Raw genomic sequence first — 26438 nt, 5'->3', positions numbered from 1 at the left:
TAGTCTCCCAGTCCCTGCCTCTGAAATACATCCCCACAGCATGATGCTGCCACCACCAAATCTAGTTTTGTTGGTCACATACACTTGTTTAACAGGTGTTATTGCGGGTGTATCGTAATGCTTGTGCTTCTAGTTCCGACAGTGAAGTGATATCTAACAGTTTCACAACAAGGTAAAGGAATGGAATTATAAATATATGGATGAGCAATGAGCGGCATAGACTAAGATACAGTGCCTTGCGAAAGTATTCGGCCCCCTTGAACTTTGCGACCTTTTGCCACATTTCAGGCTTCAAACATAAAGATATAAAACTGTATTTTTTTGTGAAGAATCAACAACAAGTGGGACACAATCATGAAGTGGAACAACATTTATTGGATATTTCAAACTTTTTTAACAAATCAAAAACTGAGAAATTGGGCGTGCAAAATTATTCAGCCCCTTTACTTTCAGTGCAGCAAACTCTCTCCAGAAGTTCAGTGAGGATCTCTGAATGATCCAATGTTGACCTAAATGACTAATGATGATAAATACAATCCAAGGAGAAGACTGATCAGAGATGCAGCCAAGAGGCCCATGATCACTCTGGATGAACTGCAGAGATCTACAGCTGAGGTGGGAGACTCTGTCCATAGGACAACAATCAGTCGTATATTGCACAAATCTGGCCTTTAAGGAAGAGTGACAAGAAGAAAGCCATTTCTTAAAGATATCCATAAAAAGTGTTGTTTAAAGTTTGCCACAAGCCACCTGGGAGACACACCAAACATGTGGAAGAAGGTGCTCTGGTCAGAAGGAAACCAAAATTGAACTTTTTGGCAACAATGCAAAACGTTATGTTTGGCGTAAAAGCAACACAGCTCATCACCCTGAACACACCATACCCACTGTCAAACATGGTGGTGGCAGCATCATGGTTTGGGCCTGCTTTTCTTCAGCAGGGACAGGGAAGATGGTTAAAATTGATGGGAAGATGGATGGAGCCAAATACAGGACCATTCTGGAAGAAAACCTGATGGAGTCTGCAAAAGACCTGAGACTGGGACGGAGATTTGTCTTCCAACAAGACAATGATCCAAAACATAAAGCAAAATCTACAATGGAATGGTTCAAAAATAAACATATCCAGGTGTTAGAATGGCCAAGTCAAAGTCCAGACCTGAATCCAATCGAGAATCTGTGGAAAGAACTGAAAACTGCTGTTCACAAATGCTCTCCATCCAACCTCACTGAGCTCGAGCTGTTTTGCAAGGAGGAATGGGAAAACATTTCAGTCTCTCGATGTGCAAAACTGATAGAGACATACCCCAAGCGACTTACAGCTGTAATCGCACTACAGTTGTGGGTGGTGTAGGTGTCCTGGAGGGCAGGTAGTTTGTCCCCGGTGATGTGTTATGCGGACCTCACCACCCTCTGGAAAGCCCTACGGTTGTGGGTGGTGTAGGTGTCCTGGAGGGCAGGTAGTTTGTCCCCGGTGATGTGTTATGCGTACCTCACCACCCTCTGGAAAGCCCTACGGTTGTGGGTGGTGTAGGTGTCCTGGAGGGCAGGTAGTTTGTCCCCGGTGATGTGTTATGCGGACCTCACCACGCTCTGGAAAGCCCTACGGTTGTGGGTGGTGTAGGTGTCCTAGAGGGCAGGTAGTTTGTCCCCGGTGATGTGCTATGCGGACCTCACCACCCTCTGGAAAGCCCTACGGTTGTGGGTGGTGTAGGTGTCCTGGAGGGCAGGTAGTTTGTCCCCGGTGATGTGTTATGCGGACCTCACCACCCTCTGGAAAGCCCTACGGTTGTGGGTGGTGCAGTTTTTATTTGACCTTTATTTAATCAGGTGGGCAGGTTGAGAGCAGTTTATCATTTCCAGCTGCTACCTGGCCAAGATAAAGCAAAGCAGAGTCTTATATCTCCCTCTCTAACTAAGCATCAGCTGTCAGAGCAGCTTACCTATCATTGCACCTGTACACAGCCCATCTGTAAATTGCCCACCCAACTACCCCATCCCCATACTGTTATTTTATTTTCTTATTTGCACCCCAGTATCTCTACTTGCACATTCATCTTCTGCACATCTATCACTCGTGTTTATTTGCTAAGTTGTAATTATTTTGCCACTATGGCCTATTTATTGCCCTACCTCCCTAACCTCCCTTGACTGTACGTTTGTTTATTCCATGTGTAACTCTGTGTTGTTTGTGTCGCACTGCTTTGCTTTATCTTGGCCAGGTCGCAGTTGTAAATGAGAACTTGTCTCAACTGGCCTACCTGGTTAAATAAAGGTGAATCCAGATGGCTGGACCGATTGACGGTATATCCCGAGAGAACCATGTTTCCGTGAAACAGAGTATGTTACAATCCCTGATCTCTCTCTGGAAGGAAACCCTCGCACTGATCTTGTCAACTTTGTTATCCAGAGACTGAACATTAATGTAAGGTATCTGTAATGTATATGTCATGTAATGTATCTGTAATGTATATGTAATGTAAGGTATCTGTAATGTATATGTAATGTACCTTTAATGTAAATGTAATGTAAGGTATCTGTAATGTATATGTAATGTATCTGTAATCTATCTGTAATGTAAGGTATTTGTAATGTATCTGTAATATATATGTAATGTATCTGAAATATACCTGTAATGTAAGGTATCTGTAATGTAAAGTATCTGTAATGTATCTGAAAATATACCTGTAATGTAAGGTATCTGTAATGTAATGTATCTGTAATATACCTGTAATGTAATGTATCTGTAATGTAATATACCTGTAATGTAATGTATCTGTAATGTATCTGTAATGTAATGTATCTGTAATGTAATGTATCTGTATTGTATTGTATCTGTAATATACCTGTAATGTATCTGTAATGTAATGTATCTGTAATATACCTGTAATGTAAGGTATATGTAATGTATTGTAATGTAATGTATCTGTAATGTAATGTATCTGTATTGTATTGTATCTGTAATATACCTGTAATGTATCTGTAATGTAATGTATCTGTAATATACCTGTAATGTAAGGTATCTGTAATGTATCTGTAATGTAATGTATCTGTAATATACCTGTAATGTATCTGTAATGTATATGTAATGTAATGTATCTGTTATGTATATGTAATATATTGTATCTGTAATATACCTGTAATGTAATGTATCTGTAATGTAAGGTATCTAATATACCTGTAATGTATCTGTAATGTAATTTATCTGTAAAGTATCTGTAATGTAATGTATCTGTAATATACCTTTAATGTAAGGTATCTGTAATGTATATGCAATATTCCTATAATGTAATGTATATGTACTGTAATTTATATGTAATGTAAGGTATCTAATGTATTGTATCTGTAATGTATATGTCATGTAAGGTATCTGTAATGTAATGTATATGTAATGTAAGGTATCTCTAATGTATATGTAAGGTATCTGTAATGTAATGGATATGTAATGTAAGGTATCTGTAATGCAATGTATATGTAATGTAAAGTATCTGTAATGTAATGGATATGTAATGTATGGTATCTGTAATGTAATGTATATGTAATGTAAGGTATCTGTAATGTAATGTATATGTAATGTAAAGTATCTGTAATGTATTGTATATGTAATGTATTGTATATGTAAGGTATCTGTAATGTATACGTAATGTATTGTATATGTAATATACCTGTAATGTAATGTATACGTAATGTAAGCTATCTGTAATATATATGTAATAGACCTGTAATGTAATGTATATGTAATATAAGGTATCTGTAATGTATTGTATATGTAAGGTAATGTATCTGTAATATAACTGTAATGTGTCTATAATGTAATGTAAAGTATCCGTAAAGTATCTGTACTGTAATGTATATGTAATGTATCTGTAATGTAATGTGTCTATAATGTAATGTAAAGTGTCCGTAATGTGTCTGTAGTGTAATGTATATGTAATGTGTGCAATGTATCTGTAATGTGTCTAATGTAATGTATCTGTAATGTATATTGTTAGGTTCACATTTTTCAGATTAAATAACTCACGGACACTAGAGAAGCTTAACCAAGTTGAATTCTTCCCAAAGGGTCGACACAGCTGTATTCAGAAAAAAAAACATTTCACACAAGCGCTGATAATTAACCCTTTCTCCTAGGCGGAGTCTCCTCCTCCACAACCGAACAGCCAATGCATCCCTGTTGCTAGACAGAACCTTAGTGATATCTGTTCTTCCTCACTTTATTTTACCTGACCTCTGCCCTAAAGTGCTCACTCCTCCCCAACTCAAGGCTGTCATGTTATTAATACCAGACTGTGTCTCTTCTCCTACCAGAGGATCCATGATGGCTAAAAATAACATGTCCTGACAATGTAAATGTTATACATTACCCTCTCTCCCTCAGAGACATTGTTAGTTTCTAGGATTTCCACCCGTCTCCCCTTATCAATGCCTGCCACATGGAATCTCTTCCCTGTACTCAACACATTCCAAGCTTAGTTGCACACACTATATACCTTCCTCCTATTACCCTTAACTGCTGGTGTAGACCCTCAACCTTAGCACTCCTTCAGTGACATGAATAAGTAACATTTCATATTCTCAGAACCCAATAATATGTAATGTATCTGTATTGTATCTGTAGTGTAATGTATCTGTAAAGTATGGTATTTTATTATACTGCATGTAAATAGGTGTGCATCAATGCCGTCCATCTCTGTGTGCGTCTGCCTGGGTCTCAGCTCCAGCTCTACTGTTGCTTCTCTCTGTTTTCCCCATCTGTAGCTGTAAACAGACTGTGATCTGTAGCTGTAAACAGACTGATCTGTAGCTGTAAACAGACTGATCTGTAGCTGAAAACAAACTGTGATCTGTAGCTGTAAACAGACTGTGATCTGTAGCTGTAAACATACTGTGATCTGTAGCTGTAAACAGACTGATCTGTAGCTGTAAACAGACTGTGATCTGTAAACAGACTGTGGTCTGTAGCTGTAAACAGACTGTGATCTGTAGCTGTAAACAGACTGATCTGTAGCTGTAAACAGACTGATCTGTAGCTGTAAACATACTGTGATCTGTAGCTGTAAACAGACTGATCTGTAGCTGTAAACAGACTGATCTGTAGCTGTAAACAGACTGTGATCTGTAGCTGTAAACATACTGTGATCTGTAGCTGTAAACAGACTGTGATGACAATCTGGTGGGCAGCACAGTGCTGTTGCTGCTGTTCTTGTAGGCGATGATTACTGAGAACATTCAGCACACTGTCTTATCCCTGACTACTGCATCCTACCAACCACTGACTACTGCATCCTACCGCTTACTACTGCATCCTACTACTGACTACTGCATCCTACTACTGACTACTGCATCCTACAGCTAACTACTGCATCCTACCGCTTACTACTGCATCCTACCGCTTACTACTGCATCCTACTACTGACTACTGCATCCTACCCCTAACTACTGCATCCTACCGCTTACTACTGCATCCTACCGCTTACTACTGCATCCTACCGCTTACTACTGCATCCTACTACTGACTACTGCATCCTATCCCTAACTACTGCATCCTACTCCTAACTACTGCATCCTACTCCTAACTGCTGCATCCTACCGCTTACTACTGCATCCTACCACTGACTACTGCATCCTATCCCTAACTACTGCATCCTACTACTGACTACTGCATCCTACCCCTAATTACTGCATCCTACCGCTTACTACTGCGTCCTACCCCTAACTACTGCATCCTACTACTGACTACTGCATCCTACCGCAAACTACTGCATCCTACCGCTAACTACTGCATCCTACCGCTAACTACTGCATCCTACCGCTTACTACTGCATCCTACCGCTTACTACTGCATCCTACTGCTAACTACTGCATCCTACTACTGACTACTGCATCCTACTCCTAACTACTGCATCCTACTACTGACTACTGCATCCTACCCCTAACTACTGCATCCTACTACTGACTACTGCATCCTACCCCTAACTACTGCATCCTACTACTGACTACTGCGTCCTACTGCATCCTAACCCTAACTACTGCATCCTACTACTGGCTACTGCGTCCTACCGCTTACTACTGCATCCTACTACTGACTACTGCATCCTACTACTGACTACTGCATCCTACCGCTAACTACTGCATCCTACCCCTAACTACTGCATCCTACTACTGACTACTGCATCCTAACCCTAACTACTGCATCCTACTCCTAACTACTGCATCCTACTCCTAACTACTGCATCCTACCCCTAACTACTGCATCCTATTACTGACTACTGTATCCTACCGCTAACTACTGCATCCTACCCCTAACTACTGCATCCTACTCCTGACTACTGCATCCTACCCCTAACTACTGCATCCTACTACTGACTACTGCATTCTACCCCTAACTACTGCATCCTACTGCTAACTACTGCATCCTACCGCTTACTACTGCATCCTTCTACTGACTACAGCATCCTTCTACTGACTACTGCATCCTTCTACTGACTACTGCATCCTTCTACTGACTACTGCATCCTTCCCCTGACTGCTTAAACAATGTCTTACTAATCATCTATCCGCAAATGACCTTTTATGAAACATTTGATCTCATAGACAAAATGCTGGAGTATAGTGCCATATTAAAATATGTAGCTTCACTATCCAAATAAGTGTGGATATATTCAATGACATAACATGTAATAGTGACATCACAGGTCTCTTCTAACTGCTCCTTAGCCGTAGTGGTGTTGTCGGAGCTCCTCTCTTCTCTATTGGGCCTAACCTCTCCTCTGAGACTGGAGATCCTTCACTTTCATTTCATCAGGTGGACAGGGAGAAAAACACCACCATGTCCAAGGAGCTTTTTGGGCAAAACATCTCTCCTTAGTGACTCACATTGCCAGCTCAATTAAAACCAATGAAGTTGGAGCTTTTCATTTCCCTGAATATTATTAATATAGAGTGTGAAGCTGGTCTATTCCAGTCTGATGTTGATGATTATCATGATGACTCACACTGCATACTAGTGAGGACTGAGAGGGGAGCTTGTTGAAGACATGTTGACACTGTGTGTGTGGGTGTGTGTGTGCAGAACCTGCTGCTGTTGAGTCCTACAGAGCGGTTTCTAACGGAGCAGAGTTTGGACCACCATGCCTTCCAGACACCGCGACCGGTGGAGCGACCTGGACCTCCTACACCCACACCAGTCCGCTCCTCTAAGAGGAAGCCTCATCACACAGACAACAGCGCCCCCACCAGGTAGCCAACAGTATTACACCAGGCAGGGAGCTGGAAAAGGAACAGTATAGTATATACTACTCTGCCATTCTCAATATGTTGGGGAACATTCACTACTCTGCCATTCTCAATATGTTGGGGAACATTCACTACTCTGCCATTCTCAATATGTTGGGGAACATTCACTACTCTGCCATTCTCAATATGTTGGGGAACATTCACTACTCTGCCATTCTCAATATGTTGGGGAACATTCACTACTCTGCCATTCTCACTATGCTGGGAACATTTACTACGCTGCCATTCTCACTATGCTGGGAACATTTACTACGCTGCCATTCTCACTATGTTGGGAACATCAATGATTTGTCATATCTAGCTGAATAGAAGGAAACGAATATGAATATGAAAGCCCTCTCTATTTCTCTCCTGGTCAGGAGTCATGGTGTTAAGGGTTCAGACCACCACCGCTCAGCTAGTAGAGACTGTTCCAGCCTGCCCCGTCACGAAGACCTCCAACCTAGCAATCACCCTAGCAACGACAGCTTCCTGAATGGCAACAGCTTGAGCCCCACCCTACGCCCCAAGACCTATGCCCCGCCCCCCCAGCTCCTGAATCGCTCAGCCTCCTGCTCCAAGGACCTAGCCAACAACAACCTGCCCCACCTCCTCAGCCCCAAGGAGACCAAGAGCAACCTACCCCACCTCCTCAGCCCCAAAGAGACCAAGAACAAAGACTTTGACTTCACCTCCGGAGCCAAGGCCTCAGATGGGCCGGGAGCCAAGTACCTCAAGTCCAACAGCCGCTCTCAGCAGAACCGCCATAGCTTCGTAGAGGGAAAGACCAGCACCCTGATGTCTGGAGACAAACACAGAGCCAGAGACCGAGACCGCCACAGCTACATGGGGGAGCATGGGTCCTCTAAGTCTGCAGGAGGGTTAGGGTTAGCAGGAGGCTCCTATATAAACCTTTCTAAGAGCCACGGGGCCCTCAACGACACCAAGTCAGTAGGGAACCTTAGCGACCCACGTATCCATGGTGACGAACCTCCATCACGCTACTTCCCTACTTCCTGTCTTGACCTCAACGCTCCTGGCAGCCCGGCGACCGGTCATCATCGTCACAGCCCTGCAGGCCGGCGCTCGGAGAAAGAGAGCAATACACTAGACTCCTCATCCCGACGCACCTCTTCACGACACAAGAGCTCTGAGGAGGCCAAGTCCCCTGAGGGAGGAGACCTGGGAGGGGGAGGAGGTGGAAGCCATGGTCACTCCCTGTCCACCCCTCATGAGGCCTTCCCCTACGGCCTGGGCTACACATCCCCCTTCTCCTCCCAGCATAGACCTCACCGCCACTCCATGTACGTGCGGCGGGAGCGTCAGAGGACCCACGGGGGGGGTAGTGAGGGGGGGCTGGCGGTGGGACAGGGGATGTCCACCAGAGCCTCCAGCCTCCAGCTCCTCTCCCCCCAGCTGCAGCACCGCACCCTGCCCAGGCACTCTGGAGGATCTTCTACAGAGGACATCACCAGGGTCAGTCCAATACTCAACACCTAGCTACACCTAACACCAACTATAACAGTCACCTAACCCTTACCCTGCCACAACACACTGGGGGGTCAGCAGGGAGGACGACGACATCACCAGGGTCAGTCCAATACCAAACACCCAAACACACTACCAGACTCCTATTGCACTGTCGCTTGCTGGTGTTCCTGTTGCAGTGTTGTCTAAGCTGATATTGTACATTTAAGTGAAATATCAGCTTTTGTCTGAAGCAGAAAAAGCTCATTTGACCTATGCACTGACAAGGCTTTTCAGCACAACCCCCTAGAGTCAATTGACGCACCGGTGCGTCAATCTAAGTTACATCGCAAAAAAATCTGGCAGTTTAAGTAAGAGATATCTGTTTAGCATTGGATGCGTTTCAATCCTCCGATGTCGCAGTTCCGCATCTGCGGTGAAAGGTGGCAGAGTTAGAGCAGTGTTTGTACGAAAACATCTGTAGCGTATGAACGGTTTGCCCTACCAACTATTGACCACTATATGGAAAGGGGAGACTCTCACGATGCTGTTCCCTGTTTTGCTCTATGACCTGAAGGTAACCGACCGGACGGTTTTAAAAAAGGAATGGAAGCTTAAATATTTATTTAAAAAAAATATATATATTTTTTTATATCTCCTAGATTTAGGACAGACACTTCAGAACCTTGTTTCTTATGACTCTAAAGAAATAATCAGCTTGAGTACTGTGGCTTTACTGATCTACTGTTCTTCAACAACATATGTATTCACATTGGATGGGTTGATTAGGATTCAAACCTTCTCTCAAACAGTCTAATACATACTCTTTAAAGAGGTTTTCCCCATTAATGTACTTGGTTATGTTACTTGGTTGTGTTTTTTCACGTAAGACATCATCCCATTCCACTCCTTTTATGGGGAGGTTTTCCCCTGACACAGATTAAGTCTAGTCCTGGACTAAAAACAAAATCAATGGAAAAGGACTAGGGTGTAATCCGTGTCCTCGAAACCTTTCCTTAACCTTACATTTAACCTAGCATAATACATAAACCAGATGGAAAATGAACAAGATAGTTGGCAGCTTTTTAACATATTTTGAATCTATACATGGTTTATGTTCTTGTTATAAACAATGGGGTTATGATGGGGTAAGCCAATCACACTATTCTCTTGAGACATTTAGAAGTTATAGTATTTTTAACCTTTCTGATCTCCCCATCCCGGATCCGGGATCGTGAATACAGACTCAAGCTCATTACCACAACGCAACGTTAACTATTCATGAAAATCGCAAATGAAATGAAATAAATATGCCATCTCTCAAGCTTAGCCTTTTGTAAACAACACTGTCATCTCAGATTTTCAAAATATGCTTCTCAACCATAGGAAAACAATCATTTGTGTAAAAGTAGCTAGCTAGCGTAGCATTTAGCGTTAGCATTAGCGGTAGCATCCAGCACGCAACATTTCAACAAAAACATAAAAGCCTTCAAATAAAATCATTTACCTTTGAAGAACTTCGGATGTTTTCAATGAGGAGACTCTCAGTTAGATAGCAAATGCTCAGTTTTTCCAAAAAGATTCTTTGTGTATTAGAAATAGCTCCGTTTTGTACATCACATTTGGCTACCAAAAAAACCAGAAAATTCAGTCCTCAAAACGCGAACTTTTTTCCAAATTAACTCCATAATATCGACTGAAACCATGGCAAACGTTGTTTAGAATCAATCCTCAAGGTGTTTTTCACATATCTCTTCGATGATATATCGTTCGTGGAAGCATGGTTTCTCCTCTCAATCAAATGGAAAAATACTTGCACCTGGCTTTGGCACCAATTTCGACGCAGGACACCAGGCGGACACTTGGAAAATGTAGTCTCTTATGGTCAATCTTCCAATGATATGCCTACAAATACGTCACAATGCTGCCGACATCTTGGGGAAACGGCAGAAGGTCTAAGCTTATTCCTGTCGCATTCACAGCCATATAAGGAGACATTAGAAAACAGAGCTTCAGAAATTCTGCTCATTTCCTGTTTGACGTTTCATCTTGGTTTCGCCTGTAGAATGAGTTCTGGGGCACTTACAGACAAAAGCTTTGCAGATTCTGAAACTTCAGAGTGTTTTCTTTCCAAAACTGTCAAGAATATGCATAGTCGAGCATCTTTACGTGACAAAATATCGCGCTTAAAACGGGAACGTTTTTTATCCAAAAATGAAATAGCGCCCCTAGAGATGCAACAGGTTTTTAAGCAGAAGTGGCAGCACAGGTTCAAATGTGGTCTGGCAAAATTTGTACGTGTCTTTTCTGGGGCCTGGAGTTTTTCCTCATCTCATGACCAGGTCAGGTAAAACTCTGGGTCCTATTTGTAGGCTATGACAGGGTCCCAGAAAATGGGCCAAACAGGATTTCTACTGGACTGGGTATGGTGTAGTTTTTAATGCGCGGTCATGCAGGACCTATAGGTTACCATGCTTCCTCTCTACAGGACCTATAGGTTACCATGCTTCCTCTCTACAGGACCTATAGGTTACCATGCTTCCTCTCTACAGGGCCTATAGGTTACCATGCTTCCTCTCTACAGGGCCTATAGGTTACCATGCTTCCTCTCTACAGGACCTATAGGTTACCATGCTTCCTCTCTACAGGACCTATAGGTTACCATGCTTCCTCTCTATATTCAGATATTAACAGACTATATTGGGTTCAGACAGGACCTATAGGTTACCATGCTTCCTCTCTACAGGACCTATAGGTTACCATGCTTCCTCTCTACAGGGCCTATAGGTTACCATGCTTCCTCTCTACAGGACCTATAGGTTACCATGCTTCCTCTCTACAGGGCCTATAGGTTACCATGCTTCCTCTCTACAGGACCTATAGGTTACCATGCTTCCTCTCTACAGGACCTATAGGTTACCATGCTTCCTCTCTTCAGGGCCTATAGGTTACCATGCTTCCTCTCTATATTCAGATATTAACAGGCTGTATTTATAATAAATAAATACAAATAATTTGGTCGATGCTTATTGCCTATTTCACACATGTACAAGCTTGTATTAATACGCATCTGTGAATTGAATTATGATTTTTTTTCATTTTTCATATCCCAAACACCCTCGAAGAGTGCGGTCACAGCCAGGGTCTGCCGTTAGTAACGGCAACGCTGGAGCAATCAGGGTTAAGTGCCTTGCTCAAGTGCACATCGCCAGATTCTTCACCTTGTCGGCTCATGGACCTTTCGGTTACTGGCCCAAAGCTCTAACCGCTACCTCCGGCCACCTTTGGTTATTATGAAGAAGTTTCCATTGGATTAATTGCATTCATTTTTGTTTTTACATCTAAAAATAGTACATTGCCCATTTAAGAGAACTGCATTCCAAAAGAGATGCCAAAGTGTATCGACAGTAGCCAGCATATTGATAGTATGTTCGCTATTGAATGTTTACTTTTGTAAGTCAATAAATCAAATTTATTTATAAAGCCCTTTTTACATCAGCAGATGTCACAAAGTGCTATACAGGAAACCAGCCTAAAACCCCAAACAGCAAGCAATGCAGATGTGAAGCACGGTGGCTAGGACAAATTGGTGCAACCTCAGGAGTAAATGCCCGTTGGCTTTTAATAGCCAAGCATTCAGAGGTCGAGACAGCAGGTGCAGCAGAGCGAGAGAGTCGATAACAGCAGGTCTGGGACAAGGTAGCACATCTAGTGAACAGGTCAGTGTTCCATTGCCGCAGGCAGAACAGTTGAAACTGAAGCAGCAGCACGACCAGGTGGACTGGGGACAGCCAGGAGTCATCAGGCCAGGTAGTCTTGAGGCATGGTCCTAGGGCTCAGGTCCTCCGGGAGGGGAGAGAGAGAGAAAGACCGAATTAGAGGGAGCATACTTAAATTCACACAGGACAACAGATAAGGCAGGAGAATTACACCCGATTTAACAGACTGACTATTGCAGCATAAATACTGACTGCTGAGACGGGGGGTTGGGAGGACACTGTGGCCCTGTCAAACGATACCCTCGGACAGGGCCAACCAGGCAAGATATAACACCACACACTTTGCAAATGCACAGCCCCCACACCGCTAGAGGGATATCAACAGACCACCAACTTACTAACTTGAGACAAGGCTGAGTATATCCCACGAAGATCTCCTCCACCGCACTAGCCCGAGGGGGCGCAAAACCAGACAGAAAGATCACGTCTGACTCAACCTACTCAAGTGACTCACCCCTCCTAAGGACGGCATGGAAGAGCACCAGTAAGCCAGTGACTCAGTCCCCGTAATAGGGTCAGAGGCAGAGAATCCCAGTGGAGAGAGGGGAGCCAGCCAGGCGGAGACAGCAAGGGCGGTTTGTCGCTCCAGTGACTTTCATTTCACCTTCACACCCCTGGGCCAAACTACACTCAATCATAGGACCTTCTGAAGAGATGAGTCTTCAGTAAAGACTTAAAGGTTGAGACCGAGTCTGCGTCTCTCACATGGATAAGTGGACCTGTCCATAAACATTGAGCTCTATTGGAGAAAGCCCTGCCTCCAGCTGTTTGCTTAGAAATTCTAGGGACAATAAGGAGGCCTGTGTCTTGTGACCGTAGCATATGTGTAGGTACAGTTGAAGTCGGAAGTTTACATACGCTTAGGTTGGAGTCACTAAAACTAATTTTTCAACCACTCCACAAATTTCTTGTTAACCTCTCTGGGATATGTGGGATGGTAGCGTCCCACTTGGCCAAAAGCCAGAGAAAATGCAGAGCGCCAAATTCCAATAAATTCCTATAAAAATCTAACGTTCATGAAATCACGCATTTAAGATACCAAATTAAAGCTACACGTGTTGTTAATCCAGCCAACATGTCAGATTTCAAAAAGGCTTTTCGGCAAAAGCAAACGATGCTATTATCTGAGGATAGCACCTCCATAAACAAAAGAGAGAAAACATATTTCAACCCTGCAGGCGCGACACAAAACGCAGAAATAAAAATATAAATCATGCCTTACCTTTGAAGAGCTTCTTCTGTTGGCACTCCAATATGTCCCATAAACATCACAAATGGTCCTTTTTTTCGATTAATTCCATCCATATATATCCAAAATGTCCATTTATTTGGCACGTTTGATCCAGAAAACACCGGTTCCAACTTGCGCAACGTGACTACAAAATATCTCAAAAGTTACCTGTAATCTTTGCCAAAACATTTCAAACTACTTTTGTAATACAACTTAAACTTAAAGTAAACAATCAATCAAATTGAAGACGGGATGATCTGTGTTCAATATAGGAAGAAAACAAACTGAAGCATGCTTTCTGGTCATGCGCCTCTATCAAATAGTACATATGAAGTGACCCTCGTTCAAGATGCCGTACTGCTTCATTACACAAAGGAATAACCTCAACCAATTTCTAAAGACTGGTGACATCCAGTGGAAGTGGTAGGAACTGCAAGCAAGTCCCTTAGAAATGGATTCCCAATGAAAATCCATTGAAAAGAGAGTGACCTCAAAACAAAACAAAATCTGAATGGTTTGTCCTCTGGGTTTCGCCTGCTCCATAAGTTCTGTTATACTCACCGACATGATTCAAACAGTTTTAGAAACGTCAGTGATTTCTATCCATATCTACTAATGATATGCATATCTTGTCTTCTGGGGATGAGTAGCAGGAAGTTGAATTTGGGCATGCTTTTCATCCAAAATTCCAAATGCTGCCCCCTATCCTAGAGAAGTTAACAAACTATAGTTTTGGCAAGTCATTTAGGACATCTACTTTGTGCATGACTCAAGTAATTTTTCCAACAGTTGTTTACAGACAGATGATTTCACTTATAATTCACCGTATCACAATTCCAGTGGGTCAGAAGTTTACATACACTAAGTTGACTGTGCCTTTAAACAGCTTGGAAAATTCCAGAAAATTATGTAATGGCTTTAGAAGCTTCTGATAGGCTTATTGGCATCATTTGAGTAAATTAGAGGTGTACCTGTGGATGTATTTCAAGTCATACCTTCAAACTCAGTGCCTCTTTGCTTGACATCATGGGAAAATCAACAGAAATCAGCCAAGGCCTCAGAAAAAAAATTGTAGACCTCCACAAGTCTGGTTCATCCTTGGGAGCAATTTGCAAACACCTGAAGGTACCACGTTCATCTGTACAAACAATAGTACGCAAGTATTAACACCATGGGACCATGCAGAAGTCATACTCAGGAAGGAAACGCGTTCTGTCTCCTAGAGATGAATGTACTTTGGTGCGAAAAGTGCAAATCAATCCCAGTACAACAGCAAAGGACCTTGTGAAGATGCTGTAGGAACAGGTACAAAAGTATCTATATCCACAGTAAAACGAGTCCTATATCGACATAACCTGAAAGACTGCTCAGCAAGGAAGAATCTACTGCTCCAAAACCGCCATGAAAAAGACAAACAACGGTTTTATAAAAACATTTAGATTGACATAAATCGTAATTGTCTCTTCGTTATTTTTTAGAATTCATTTTGATTTAAGTAACTGTCTCGTCTTTGACTTAGCATTTTAATTACGACTCTATTCCCAATACGTTATTCACTTGTCTAATTAAAACTCATAATATTCCATATGTGAGTGTACCCCTTTAAAATACCTTGTCTCAGGGAACAGGGAAATCCCCTTAACCCAAACTTTTACTACAACAACGAAACCTAATAATTATGATAATCCCTTCACATCATTAGTTTTAAATCTCTCGATCTTTCATGTAACTCATTCAGTCTATCTTCAAATTGTCGTCCCAAAATATTTTATACACTGCCATACACTCAAACCACTGTGATAACCGTGCACTGTCCCTTTAAGATAAGACATTTTACTTTTTCCCTGCAATGAAAACGGAAAACAGATCATGTTTAGAATACGCTACTTTTTGTTTGAATTCACTGTCGTTACCCAACCAAGAATCAATTTGGGAAAACAATCACAACTTTTTATGATGAAACTATTCTGACCTATTTTATAGTCCAAAGCGTTGCACTATATAGCCCCATTGAGTGTCTAGCACTTCCGTTGCAAGCTGTAGCATCTTTTCAGACTATCTTTACGATATTTCTCCTTTAAAAAAAAAAATGTATTTGGAACTTTTAGCCACTTTTGAAAAGTAACTCTAAGCTATAATGCACGCATTTTCCCTCTAAATGCCACAACCCATTTTCTCTATTTAAATTTGAGGAACGATGTTGTTCAACGTAAAACGATGCCACAAATCTGCTTGCCTCTATAAAATATATATTCCCTATTCAGATTGAGTTCAGTTTTAAATTCTAATCATCAAAGTAAAACCAACCAAACTTCTCAACGTACTATACCCTAACATTTAAACATACCATGTTTTGTGCTAAATGTATTGTATGTCAGTCGATTCATAAATAGCTATAACATCCGGATAGCACGAAATTGTATCGTATCTCTCCGTTATTCCCTACATTTAACTTTAGGTGACTTTCTCTTCTATGATACATTTATTTAAATACGACTCCCATCTCAATACATTATTCCACCAGATCATTTTGGGCAAAATAGCGTATTACATCGAAATTGTTTCGCCATTATTTTTAATGACTTCTTTTTTCAATTCTATCTAAAACACAGTTTAACGTTTCAGTTCATATTTTATACAAACACTGGCGACCGTATTTTTCAGGCAAAACATGCAAATAGGTGAATTACAATCTAAAATCAATTTTAGTTAACCGCCTCGGCCTGGGAACCGAACCGTGGATTGCCGTTGGTAAGACTGCTGCGCTCACCACTATACCACCAACACTGGAACTGACTCAGATTCTCCGCAAATAGACCCATCTTCTCTGTTTAAATTTGTAACTCCGGCCTCTGGACAACAGAAAATAGGCCTAATTTAACGACCCTACGTTTTCCCTCAGTTAGGATTCTCCTTAATTTCGCTCTCTTTGTATCTGACCCTTCCTTTTTTTTACCCGATTGTCGCCTCTGACCTTCCCCTCAGTTAAATTACAACCTTGTTGACGACGTCGGCAGGGAGTGTTACACTAAATTCTATGTGCGTGTCTTTCTACGAATTAGCAATTTACCGTTACTTAATTACTTTATAATGTGTGTGTCTCTTTAAAGATAGTCAGTATTTATTTTCCTTCCTGTGAACCACGTCCATAGAAGACTTTTGATCGGACATTACATTTCACCCATAGGATATTCTTTTTGGGACTTTCAACGTTAATATCTCATATCTCACTACTCTAGACTAAGTTAACCTCTCCTGTGAACCACGTCTATAGAAGACTTTTAATCTGACATTACATTTCACCCGTAGGATATTCTTTTTGGGACTTTCAACGTTATTGTCTCATATCTCACTACTAGACTAAGTTAACCTCATCCTTTGTACAGGTTCAATTATTCTGTTCGCCTAGAATTACCCTGCCTTCTCACCAAGTCTAATTTATCCTCACCTGTTTTATATATATCTTATCTGCTACTTCTTGATAGTCAAACTACTTCCCATATACAGATAGACTACTCAGGTTCAAACTTTATTTAGGTATGTTTTTTGAATTAATGGCTATCCTATTTGTACGGAACAAGCGTCCTAATTCTCCAATGCGTACTATATCTCTCCTTAATAACCTTCTGGTTTGCAAAACCAGGATTTATTAAGCTCTAGTTTATTTATGGTAGTGCACCTTACCACAGGTCAATTTCAGACCTGTTTCCTTCCTATCGATTTTGGTTAAAACCCAAGGTAGAAACCCATTTTATTTGTTCAGAATATTCAAGCACCTATTATTGATCAAATCCAACTCCTTTATAACATTTTAATCAATAAATATCCTAAATAATCCCTCCCAAATTCGAGAATAAAGGCTACTGACCTGCTGCCGACTGGGAAAAGCACTGTTCGTTTGGATCTGTCACCGTACCTGCCATCTGGGTTAAACACCGGCCTGTTTTTAACCTCAATCCAGAAGCCAGGTCTTTTTTTTTTTTAAACGTGCACGATTTTTCCGGCGTACAACCTCCAGATGGCAGGGACGGATTTTTAGATCCCGGCTTTGAAGGACCAATTGTTGAAGGAATTTAATTCCTCTGTTTTAATTCCCAATTAAAATTAAACACTCTGTCAATTCATAAGAATTTGTAAGACCCTTATTTTATAGGAATGGACAGAGTCCGGTCTTAAAAGTCAAGTAACAGCCTTTATTCAAGAGAGTACTGAGTTCATACACATTTTACCACAGGTTATAAACTGAAAATGACGTCAGCGTTTTCTAAATGTTCCGTCTCTTCTTGACACTGGTAGAAAGGCCCTATAGCTCTCAAGCCTTCCCTCCTCGCCTAGAGCCAAGGTCAGTCAGTGTAGATAAGCATTCTAGACAGTCTGGAGATAGTTCATTAATTTGTACCAAGGAACAGACCGTCATTGTTCTAAACTTTTGACTACATTCACTACATTATATTCAATACTGGGATCAAGAGAGAAAATTCATACATGTACAGTAACAGAATAGTATTTGGATTAGTCAGTCCTGATTGAAATGTATACATAATTAGTCATCATTGATAAAATTCCCTTAACAGGTCTGTAATGGTTTGCAAGCCTTGCCAGATCCTTCGAGCGTCAGACCCGGTGTAGTAGGATTCAATCTTAGTCCTGTATTGATGCTTTGCCTGTTTGATGGTTCGTCGGAAGGCATCGCAGGATTTCTTATAAGCTTCCCGGTTAGAGTCCCGCTCCTTGAAAGCGGAAGCTCTAGCCTTTAGCTCAGTGCAGATGTTACCTGTAATCCATGGCTCCTGGTTGTTCTGGTTGGGGGATGTACGTACGGTCACTGTGGGGACGATGTCATCGATGCACTTATTGATGAATGTCATCAATGCACTTATTGATTAACCCAAAAACTGATGTGGTGTACTCCTCAATGCTATTGGAAGAATCCCAGAACATATTCAAGTCTGTGTTAGCAAAACAGTCCTGTAGCTTAACATCTGCTCCATCTGACCACTTTTTTATTGACCGAGTCACTGGTGCTTCCTGCTTTAATTTTTGCTTGTAAGCAGGAATCGGGAGGATAGAATTATGGTAATATTTTCCAAATGGAGGGCGAGGGAGAGCTTTGTATGCGTCTCTGTGTGTGGACTAAAGGTTGTCCAGAGTTTTTTCCCCGTCTGGTTGCAGATTTAATATGCTGATTTAGAAATTTGGTCTAACGGATTTAAGTTTTCCTGCGTTAAAGATCCCAGCTACTAGGAGCGCCGCCACTGGGTGAGTGTTTTCCTGTTTGCTTCTGGCGGAATACATCTCATTATGTGCGGGTCTAAGTGGCAGCATCAGTCTGTGGTGGTATGTAGACCGCTACAAAAAATACAGATGAAAACTCTCTAGGTAGATAGTGTGGTCTACAGTTTATCATGAGATACTTCAGGCGAGCGAAACTTTAGATATCGTGCACCAGCTGTTATTTACAAAATACAGAGTACGCAACACCTTGTCTTACCAGACGCCGCTGTTCTGTCCTGCCGGTGCAGCGTATTACCATCCAGCTGTATGTTGATAATGTCGTCGTTCAGCCATGACTCTGTGAAGCATAAGATATTACAGTTTTGAATGTCCCATTGGTAGTTTAATAATCCATGTAGGTCATCAATGTTATTGTCCAAAGATTGCACATTTGCTAGAAGAATGGAAGGAAGTTAGGGTTTATTCAGTCGCCTATGAATTCTCGGAAGACAACCGCCCTCTGGCCCCTTTTTCTCCGCCTTCTCTTCACGCAAATGACGGGGATCTAGGCCTGTTCCCGGGAAAGCAGTATATTGTTCACGTTGGGCTCGTCGGACTCGTTAAAGGACAAAAAGGATTCTGCCAGTCCATGGTGAGTAATCGCAGTTCTGAAGCCCAGAAGTTATTTTCGGTCATAAGCAGCAACATTATGTACAAAATAAGTTTATATTTAAAGTTACAAACAACGCAAAGAAACACAATTGGTTAGGAATATAACACATTTACAGTACCAGTCAAAAGTTTGGTTTTTCTTTATTTTTACTGTTTTCTACCTAATAGAAAAGACATCAAAACTACGAATTAACACATATGGAATCATGTAATAACCAAAAAAGTGTATAACAAATCTAAATATATTTTATATTTCAGATTCTTCAAAGTAGCCATCCTTTGCCTTGATGACAGCTTTGCACACTGTTTTGTATCTTCTGTATATGTGTTATTTCATGGTGTTGATGTCTTCACTATTATTCTACAATGTAGAAAATAGTAAAAATAAAGAAAAACCTTTGAATGAGTAGATGTATCCAAACTTTTGACTGGTACTGAATGTCCTAAATGTTATAACGTTAGCTACCTAGCCAGTTATTTAGCTAGCTAGCTATTTATGACTAAGCTAGAAATACTATTATCTGGCTATACATTGCTTTGACCTAGCTAGTTAACGTTATCAATCAGAGAGGCATTCAAGTCTTAGCTACGATTCCTACCTAGTTGTCTAATGCTAGGTATAAACAGTCGAGTTGACTTCCTATTTTAAAAGGTCTTGATGAGTAGAACAACTAGCTAGCTAGCTAATTAACGTTAGTATTTGAAACCACCCAGTCCTATGATTAAATGTCTATAATTTACAAAGCGTTTTTTGTTTTAGTCTTGATCTGATATTACTTATTTTTACCACATTTTCTAGATCAAGGATATCCAGCTGTAATCCGCCAACACATTTGACAATACAGTTGCAACGCCAATAAAAGTAAGTACAGAGTATCATATCTTTCTGGTAAGAAGAAGGGCAGGGGTGTATGCCTTATGATTAACGAGACGTGGTGTGATCATAACAACATACAGGAACTCAAGTCCTTCTGTTCACCTGACTTAGAATTCCTCACAATCAAATGTCAACTGCATTATCTACCTAGAGAATTCTCTTCGATTATAATCACAGCCGCATATATCCCCCCAAGCAGACACATCGATGGCCCTGAACAAACTTCATTTGACTTTATGTAAACTGGAAACCACATATCCTGAGGCTGCATTTATTGTAGCTGGGGATTTTAACAAGGCTAATCTGAAAACCACGCTCCCTAAATTCTATCAGCATATCGATTGTGCAACCAGGGCTGGCAAAACCCTACATCATTGTTATTCTAACTTCTGCAACGCATATAAGGCCCTCCCCCGCACTCCTTTCGGAAAAGCTGACCACGACTCCATTTTGTTGCTCCCTGCCTATAGACAGAAACTAAAACAGGAAGCTCCCGTGCTCAGGTCTGTTCACCGCTGGTCCGACCAATCGGATTCCACGCTTCAAGATTGCTTCGATCATGTGGACTGGGAGATGTTCCACATTGCGGCAAACAACAACATTGATATATACGCTGATTCGGTGAGCGGGTTTATTAGCAAGTGCATCGGTGATGTCGTACCCACAGCGTCTATTAAAACCTTCCCCAACTAGAAACCGTGGATTGATGGCAGTATTCACGCAAAACTGCTTCTAATCAGGGCAAAGTGACCGGAAACAAACAGTGTAGCTATTCCCTCCGCAAGGCAATCAAACAAGCTAAGCATCAGTATAGCGACAAAGTAGAGTCGCAATTCAACGGCTCAGATATGAGAGGTATGTGGCAGGGTCTACAGTCAATCACGGACTATAAAAGGAAAACCAGCCCCGTCGCAGACCAGGATGTCTTGCTCCCAGACAGACTAAACAACTTCTTTGCTCGCTTTGAGGACACTACAGTGCCACTTACACGGCCCGCTACCAAAACCTGCGGACTCTCCTTCACTGCAGCCGACATGAGCAAAACATTTAAACGTGTCAACCCTTGCAAGGCTGCAGGCCCAGACGGCATCCCCAGCCGCGTTCTCAGAGCATGCGCAGACCAGCTGGCTGGTGTGTTTACGGACATATTCAATCAATCCTTATCCCAGTCTGCTGTCCCCACATGCTTGATGAGGGCCACCATTGTTCCTGTTCCCAAGAAAGCTAAGGTAACTGAGCTAAATGACTACCGCCCGTCACTTTCGTCATTATGAAGTGCTTTGAGAGACTAGTCAAGGACCATTTCACCTCCACCCTACCTGACACCCTAGACCCACTCCAATTTGCTTACCACCCCAACAGGTCCACAGACGACGCAATCGCAATCACACTGCACACTGCCCTAACCCATCTGGACAAGAGAAATACCTATGTGAGAATGCTGTTCATCGACGACAGCTCAGCATTTAACACCATAGTACCCTCCAAACTCGTCTTCAAGCTCGGGACCCTGGGTCTCGACCCCGCCCTGTGCAACTGGGTCCTGGACTTCCTGACGGGCCACTCCCAGGTGGTGAGGGTAGGTAACAACATCTCCATCCCGCTGATCCTCAACACTGGGGCCCCACAAGGGTGCGTTCTCAGCCCTCTCCTGTACTCCCTGTTCACCCATGACTGCGTGGCCATGCACGCCTCCAACTCAATCATCAAGTTTGCAGACGACTACAGTGGTAGGCTTGATTACCAACAATGTCGAGACGGCCTACAGGTAGGAGGTGAGGGCCCTCGGAGTGTGGTGTCAGGAAAATAACCTCACACCCAACGTCAACAAAACAAAGGAGGTGATCGTGGACTTCAGGAAACAGCAGAGGGTGCACCCCCCTTTCCACATCGACGGGACAGTAGTGGAGAGGGTAGAAAGTTTTAAGTTCCTCGGCATATACATCATGGACAAACTGAAATGGTCCACCCACACAGACAGCGTGGTGAAGAAGGCGCAGCAGCGCCTCTTCAACCTCAGGAGGCTGAAGAAATTAGTCTTGTCACCAAAAACACTCACACACTTTTACAGATGCTCAATCGAGAGTATCCTGTCGTGCTGTATCACCGCCTGGTACGGCAACTGCTCCGCCCATAACCGTAAGGCTCTCCAGAGGGTAGTGAGGTCTGCACCACACATCACCGGGGGCAAACTACCTGCTCTCCAGGACACCTACACCACCCGATGTCACAGGAAGGCCAAAAAGATCATCAAGGACAACAACCACCTGAGCCACTGCCTGTTCACCCCTCTATCATCCAGAAGGCGAGGTCAGTACAGGTGCATCAAAGCAGGGGTCGAGAGACTGAAAAACAGCTTCTATCTCAAGGTCATCAGACTTTTAAACAGCCATCACTAACATTGAGTGGCTGCTGCCAACATACTGACTTAACTCCAGCCACTCTAATAATGGAAAAATTAATGAAATAAATGTATCACTAGAAACTTTAAATAATGCCACTTTATATAATGTTTACATACCCTACATTACTCATCTCATATGTATATACGGTACTCTATACCATCTTGATGGTATAGATCTTGATGGTAAAGCATCTTGCCATCTTGATGTTATGTATCACTAGCCACTTTAAACAATGCCACTTTTATATGTTTACATTTCCTACAATACTCATCTCATATGTATATACTGTACTCTTTACCATCACTCGTTCATATATTTTTTTATGTACATATTCTTATTCATTCCTTTACACTTGTGTGTGTGTGTATAAGGTAGTTGTTGTGAAATTGTTAGGTTAGATTACTCGTTGGATATTACTGCATTGTCGGAACTAGAAGCACAAGCATTTCGCTACACTCGCATTAACATCTGCTAACCATATGTGACAAATAAAATGTTATTTGATTTGAGAGGACTGGAGTTCCACAATGACGATGACCAGAAGAAGATGGAATCAACAGACTTGACACAAGATCCAGCATGATCTGATACAGGTCTCTCCTGGAGAGTTACCATCTCCAAGGTTTTCTCCAACCCTAATGTAGTGCACCTAATTCTAATCACTAATAAGCTACAGGAGGGTATCACTCCAGGAAATCTGAACCTCCAGCTAGTCCCCCACCCTTTTTTCTGTAACCTCTCTCCCTCTACTATAGCAGTCTGAACCTCCAGCTAGTCCCCCATCCTTTTCTCTGTAACCTCTCTCCCTCTACTATAGCAGTCTGAACCTCCAGCTAGTCCCCCATCCTTTTCTCTGTAACCTCTCCCTCTACTATAGCAGTCTGAACCTCCAGCTAGTCCCCCATCCTTTTCTCTGTAACCTCTCCCTCTACTATAGCAGTCTGAAACTCCAGCTAGTCCCCCATCCTTTTCTCTGTAACCTCTCTCCCTCTACTATAGCAGTCTGAACCTCCAGCTAGTCCCCCATCCTTTTCTCTGTAACCTCTCTCCCTCTACTATAGCAGTCTGAACCTCCAGCTAGGCCCCCACCCTTTTCTCTGTAACCTCTCCCTCTACTATAGCAGTCTGAACCTCCAGCTAGTCCCCCACCCTTTTCTCTGTAACCTCTCTCCCTCTACTATAGCAGTCTGAACCTCCAGCTAGTCCCCCACCCTTTTCTCTGTAAACTGTCCCTCTACTATAGCAGTCTGAACCTCCAGCTAGTCCCCCATCCTTTTCTCTGTAACCTCTCTCCCTCTACTATGGCAGTCTGAACCTCCAGCTAGTCCCCCATCCTTTTCTCTGTAACCTCTCCCTCTACTATAGCAGTCTGAACCTCCAGCTAGTCCCCCATCCTTTTCTCTGTAACCTCTCCCTCTACTATAGCAGTCTGAACCTCCAGCTAGTCCCCCATCCTTTTCTCTGTAACCTCTCTCCCTCTACTATAGCAGTCTGAACCTCCAGCTAGTCCCCCATCCTTTTCTCTGTAACCTCTCTCCCACTACTATAGCAGTCTGAACCTCCAGCTAGTCCCCCACCCTTTTCTCTGTAACCTCTCTCCCTCTACTATAGCAGTCTGAACCTCCAGCTAGTCCCCCACCCTTTTCTCTGTAACCTCTCTCCCACTACTATAGCAGTCTGAACCTCCAGCTAGTCCCCCACCCTTTTCTCTGTAATCTCTCTCCCTCTACTATAGCAGTCTGAACCTCCAGTTAGTCCCCCATCCCTTTCTCTGTAACCTCTCTCCCTCTACTATAGCAGTCTGAACCTCCAGCTAGGCCCCCACCCTTTACTCTGTAACCTCTCCCTCTACTATAGCAGTCTGAACCTCCAGCTAGTCCCCCATCCTTTTATCTGTAACCTCTCTCCCTCTACTATAGCAGTCTGAACCTCCAGCTAGTCCCCCACCCTTTTCTCTGTAATCTCTCTCCCTCTACTATAGCAGTCTGAACCTCCAGCTAGTCCCCCATCCTTTTCTCTGTAACCTCTCTCCCTCTACTATAGCAGTCTGAACCTCCAGCTAGGCCCCCACCCTTTTCTCTGTAACCTCTCCCTCTACTATAGCAGTCTGAACCTCCAGCTAGTCCCCCACCCTTTTCTCTGTAACCTCTCTCCCTCTACTATAGCAGTCTGAACCTCCAGCTAGTCCCCCACCCTTTTCTCTGTAAACTGTCCCTCTACTATAGCAGTCTGAACCTCCAGCTAGTCCCCCATCCTTTTCTCTGTAACCTCTCTCCCTCTACTATGGCAGTCTGAACCTCCAGCTAGTCCCCCATCATTTTCTCTGTAACCTCTCTCCCTCTACTATAGCAGTCTGAACCTCCAGCTAGTCCCCCACCCTTTTCTCTGTAACCTCTCTCCCTCTACTATAGCATTCTGAACCTCCAGCTAGTCCCCCATCATTTTCTCTGTAACCTCTCTCCTTCTTCTGTAGCAGTCTGAACCTCCAGCTAGTCCTCCACCCTTTTCTCTGTAAACTCTCCCTCTACTATAGCAGTCTGAACCTCCAGCTAGTCCCCCACCCTTTTCTCTGTAACCTCTCTCCCTCTACTATAGCAGTCTGAACCTCCAGCTAGTCCCCCATCCTTTTCTCTGTAACCTCTCCCTCTACTATAGTAGTCTGAACCTCCAGCTAGGCCCCCACCCTTTTCTCTGTACCCTCTCCATCTACTATAGCAGTCTGAATCTCCAGCTAGTCCCCCATCCTTTTCTCTGTAAACTCTCTCCCTCTACTATAGCAGTCTGAACCTCCAGCTAGTCCCCTACCCTTTTCTCTGTAAACTCTCTCCTTCTACTATAGCAGTCTGAACCTCCAGCTAGTCCCCCACCCTTTTCTCTGTAACCTCTCTCCCTCTACTATAGCATTCTGAACCTCCAGCTAGTCCCCCATAATTTTCTCTGTAACCTCTCTCCTTCTTCTGTAGCAGTCTGAACCTCCAGCTAGTCCTCCACCCTTTTCTCTGTAAACTCTCCCTCTACTATAGCAGTCTGAACCTCCAGCTAGTCCCCCACCCTTTTCTCTGTAACCTCTCTCCCTCTACTATAGCAGTCTGAACCTCCAGCTAGTCCCCCATCCTTTTCTCTGTAACCTCTCCCTCTAGTATAGTAGTCTGAACCTCCAGCTAGGGCCCCACCCTTTTCTCTGTACCCTCTCCATCTACTATAGCAGTCTGAACCTCCAGCTAGTCCCCCATCCTTTTCTCTGTAACCTCTCTCCCTCCACTATAGCATTCTGAACCTCCAGCTAGTCCCCACCCTTTTCTCTGTAACCTCTCTCCCTCTACTATAGCAGTCTGAACCTCCAGCTAGTCCCCCACCCTTTTCTCTGTAACCTCTCTCCCTCTACTATAGCAGTCTGAACCTCCAGCTAGTCCCCCACCCTTTTCTCTGTAACCTCTCTCCCTCTACTATAGCATTCTGAACCTCCAGCTAGTCCCCCATCATTTTCTCTGTAACCTCTCTCCCTCTTCTGTAGCAGT

General features: G+C 42.9%; 1 protein-coding gene across 1 annotated transcript in view; it reads left to right on the top strand.

Moving 5' to 3' along the window:
- LOC139411482 (cyclin-dependent kinase-like 5) overlaps nt 1–26438 on the top strand; it is a 179715-nt gene that overhangs the window by 84736 nt on the left and 68541 nt on the right. Inside the window, exons 11-12 of the mRNA XM_071157959.1 lie at nt 7073–7239; nt 7656–8751. Coding sequence (XP_071014060.1) covers nt 7073–7239; nt 7656–8751 — 1263 coding nt within the window. The remainder of the gene's footprint in view (nt 1–7072; nt 7240–7655; nt 8752–26438) is intronic.

Source organism: Oncorhynchus clarkii, chromosome 1 (assembly GCF_045791955.1).
Source record: "Oncorhynchus clarkii lewisi isolate Uvic-CL-2024 chromosome 1, UVic_Ocla_1.0, whole genome shotgun sequence".
In the NCBI taxonomy this organism is placed as follows: domain Eukaryota; kingdom Metazoa; phylum Chordata; class Actinopteri; order Salmoniformes; family Salmonidae; genus Oncorhynchus; species Oncorhynchus clarkii.
This window is presented reverse-complemented; position numbering and strand designations above follow the sequence as displayed.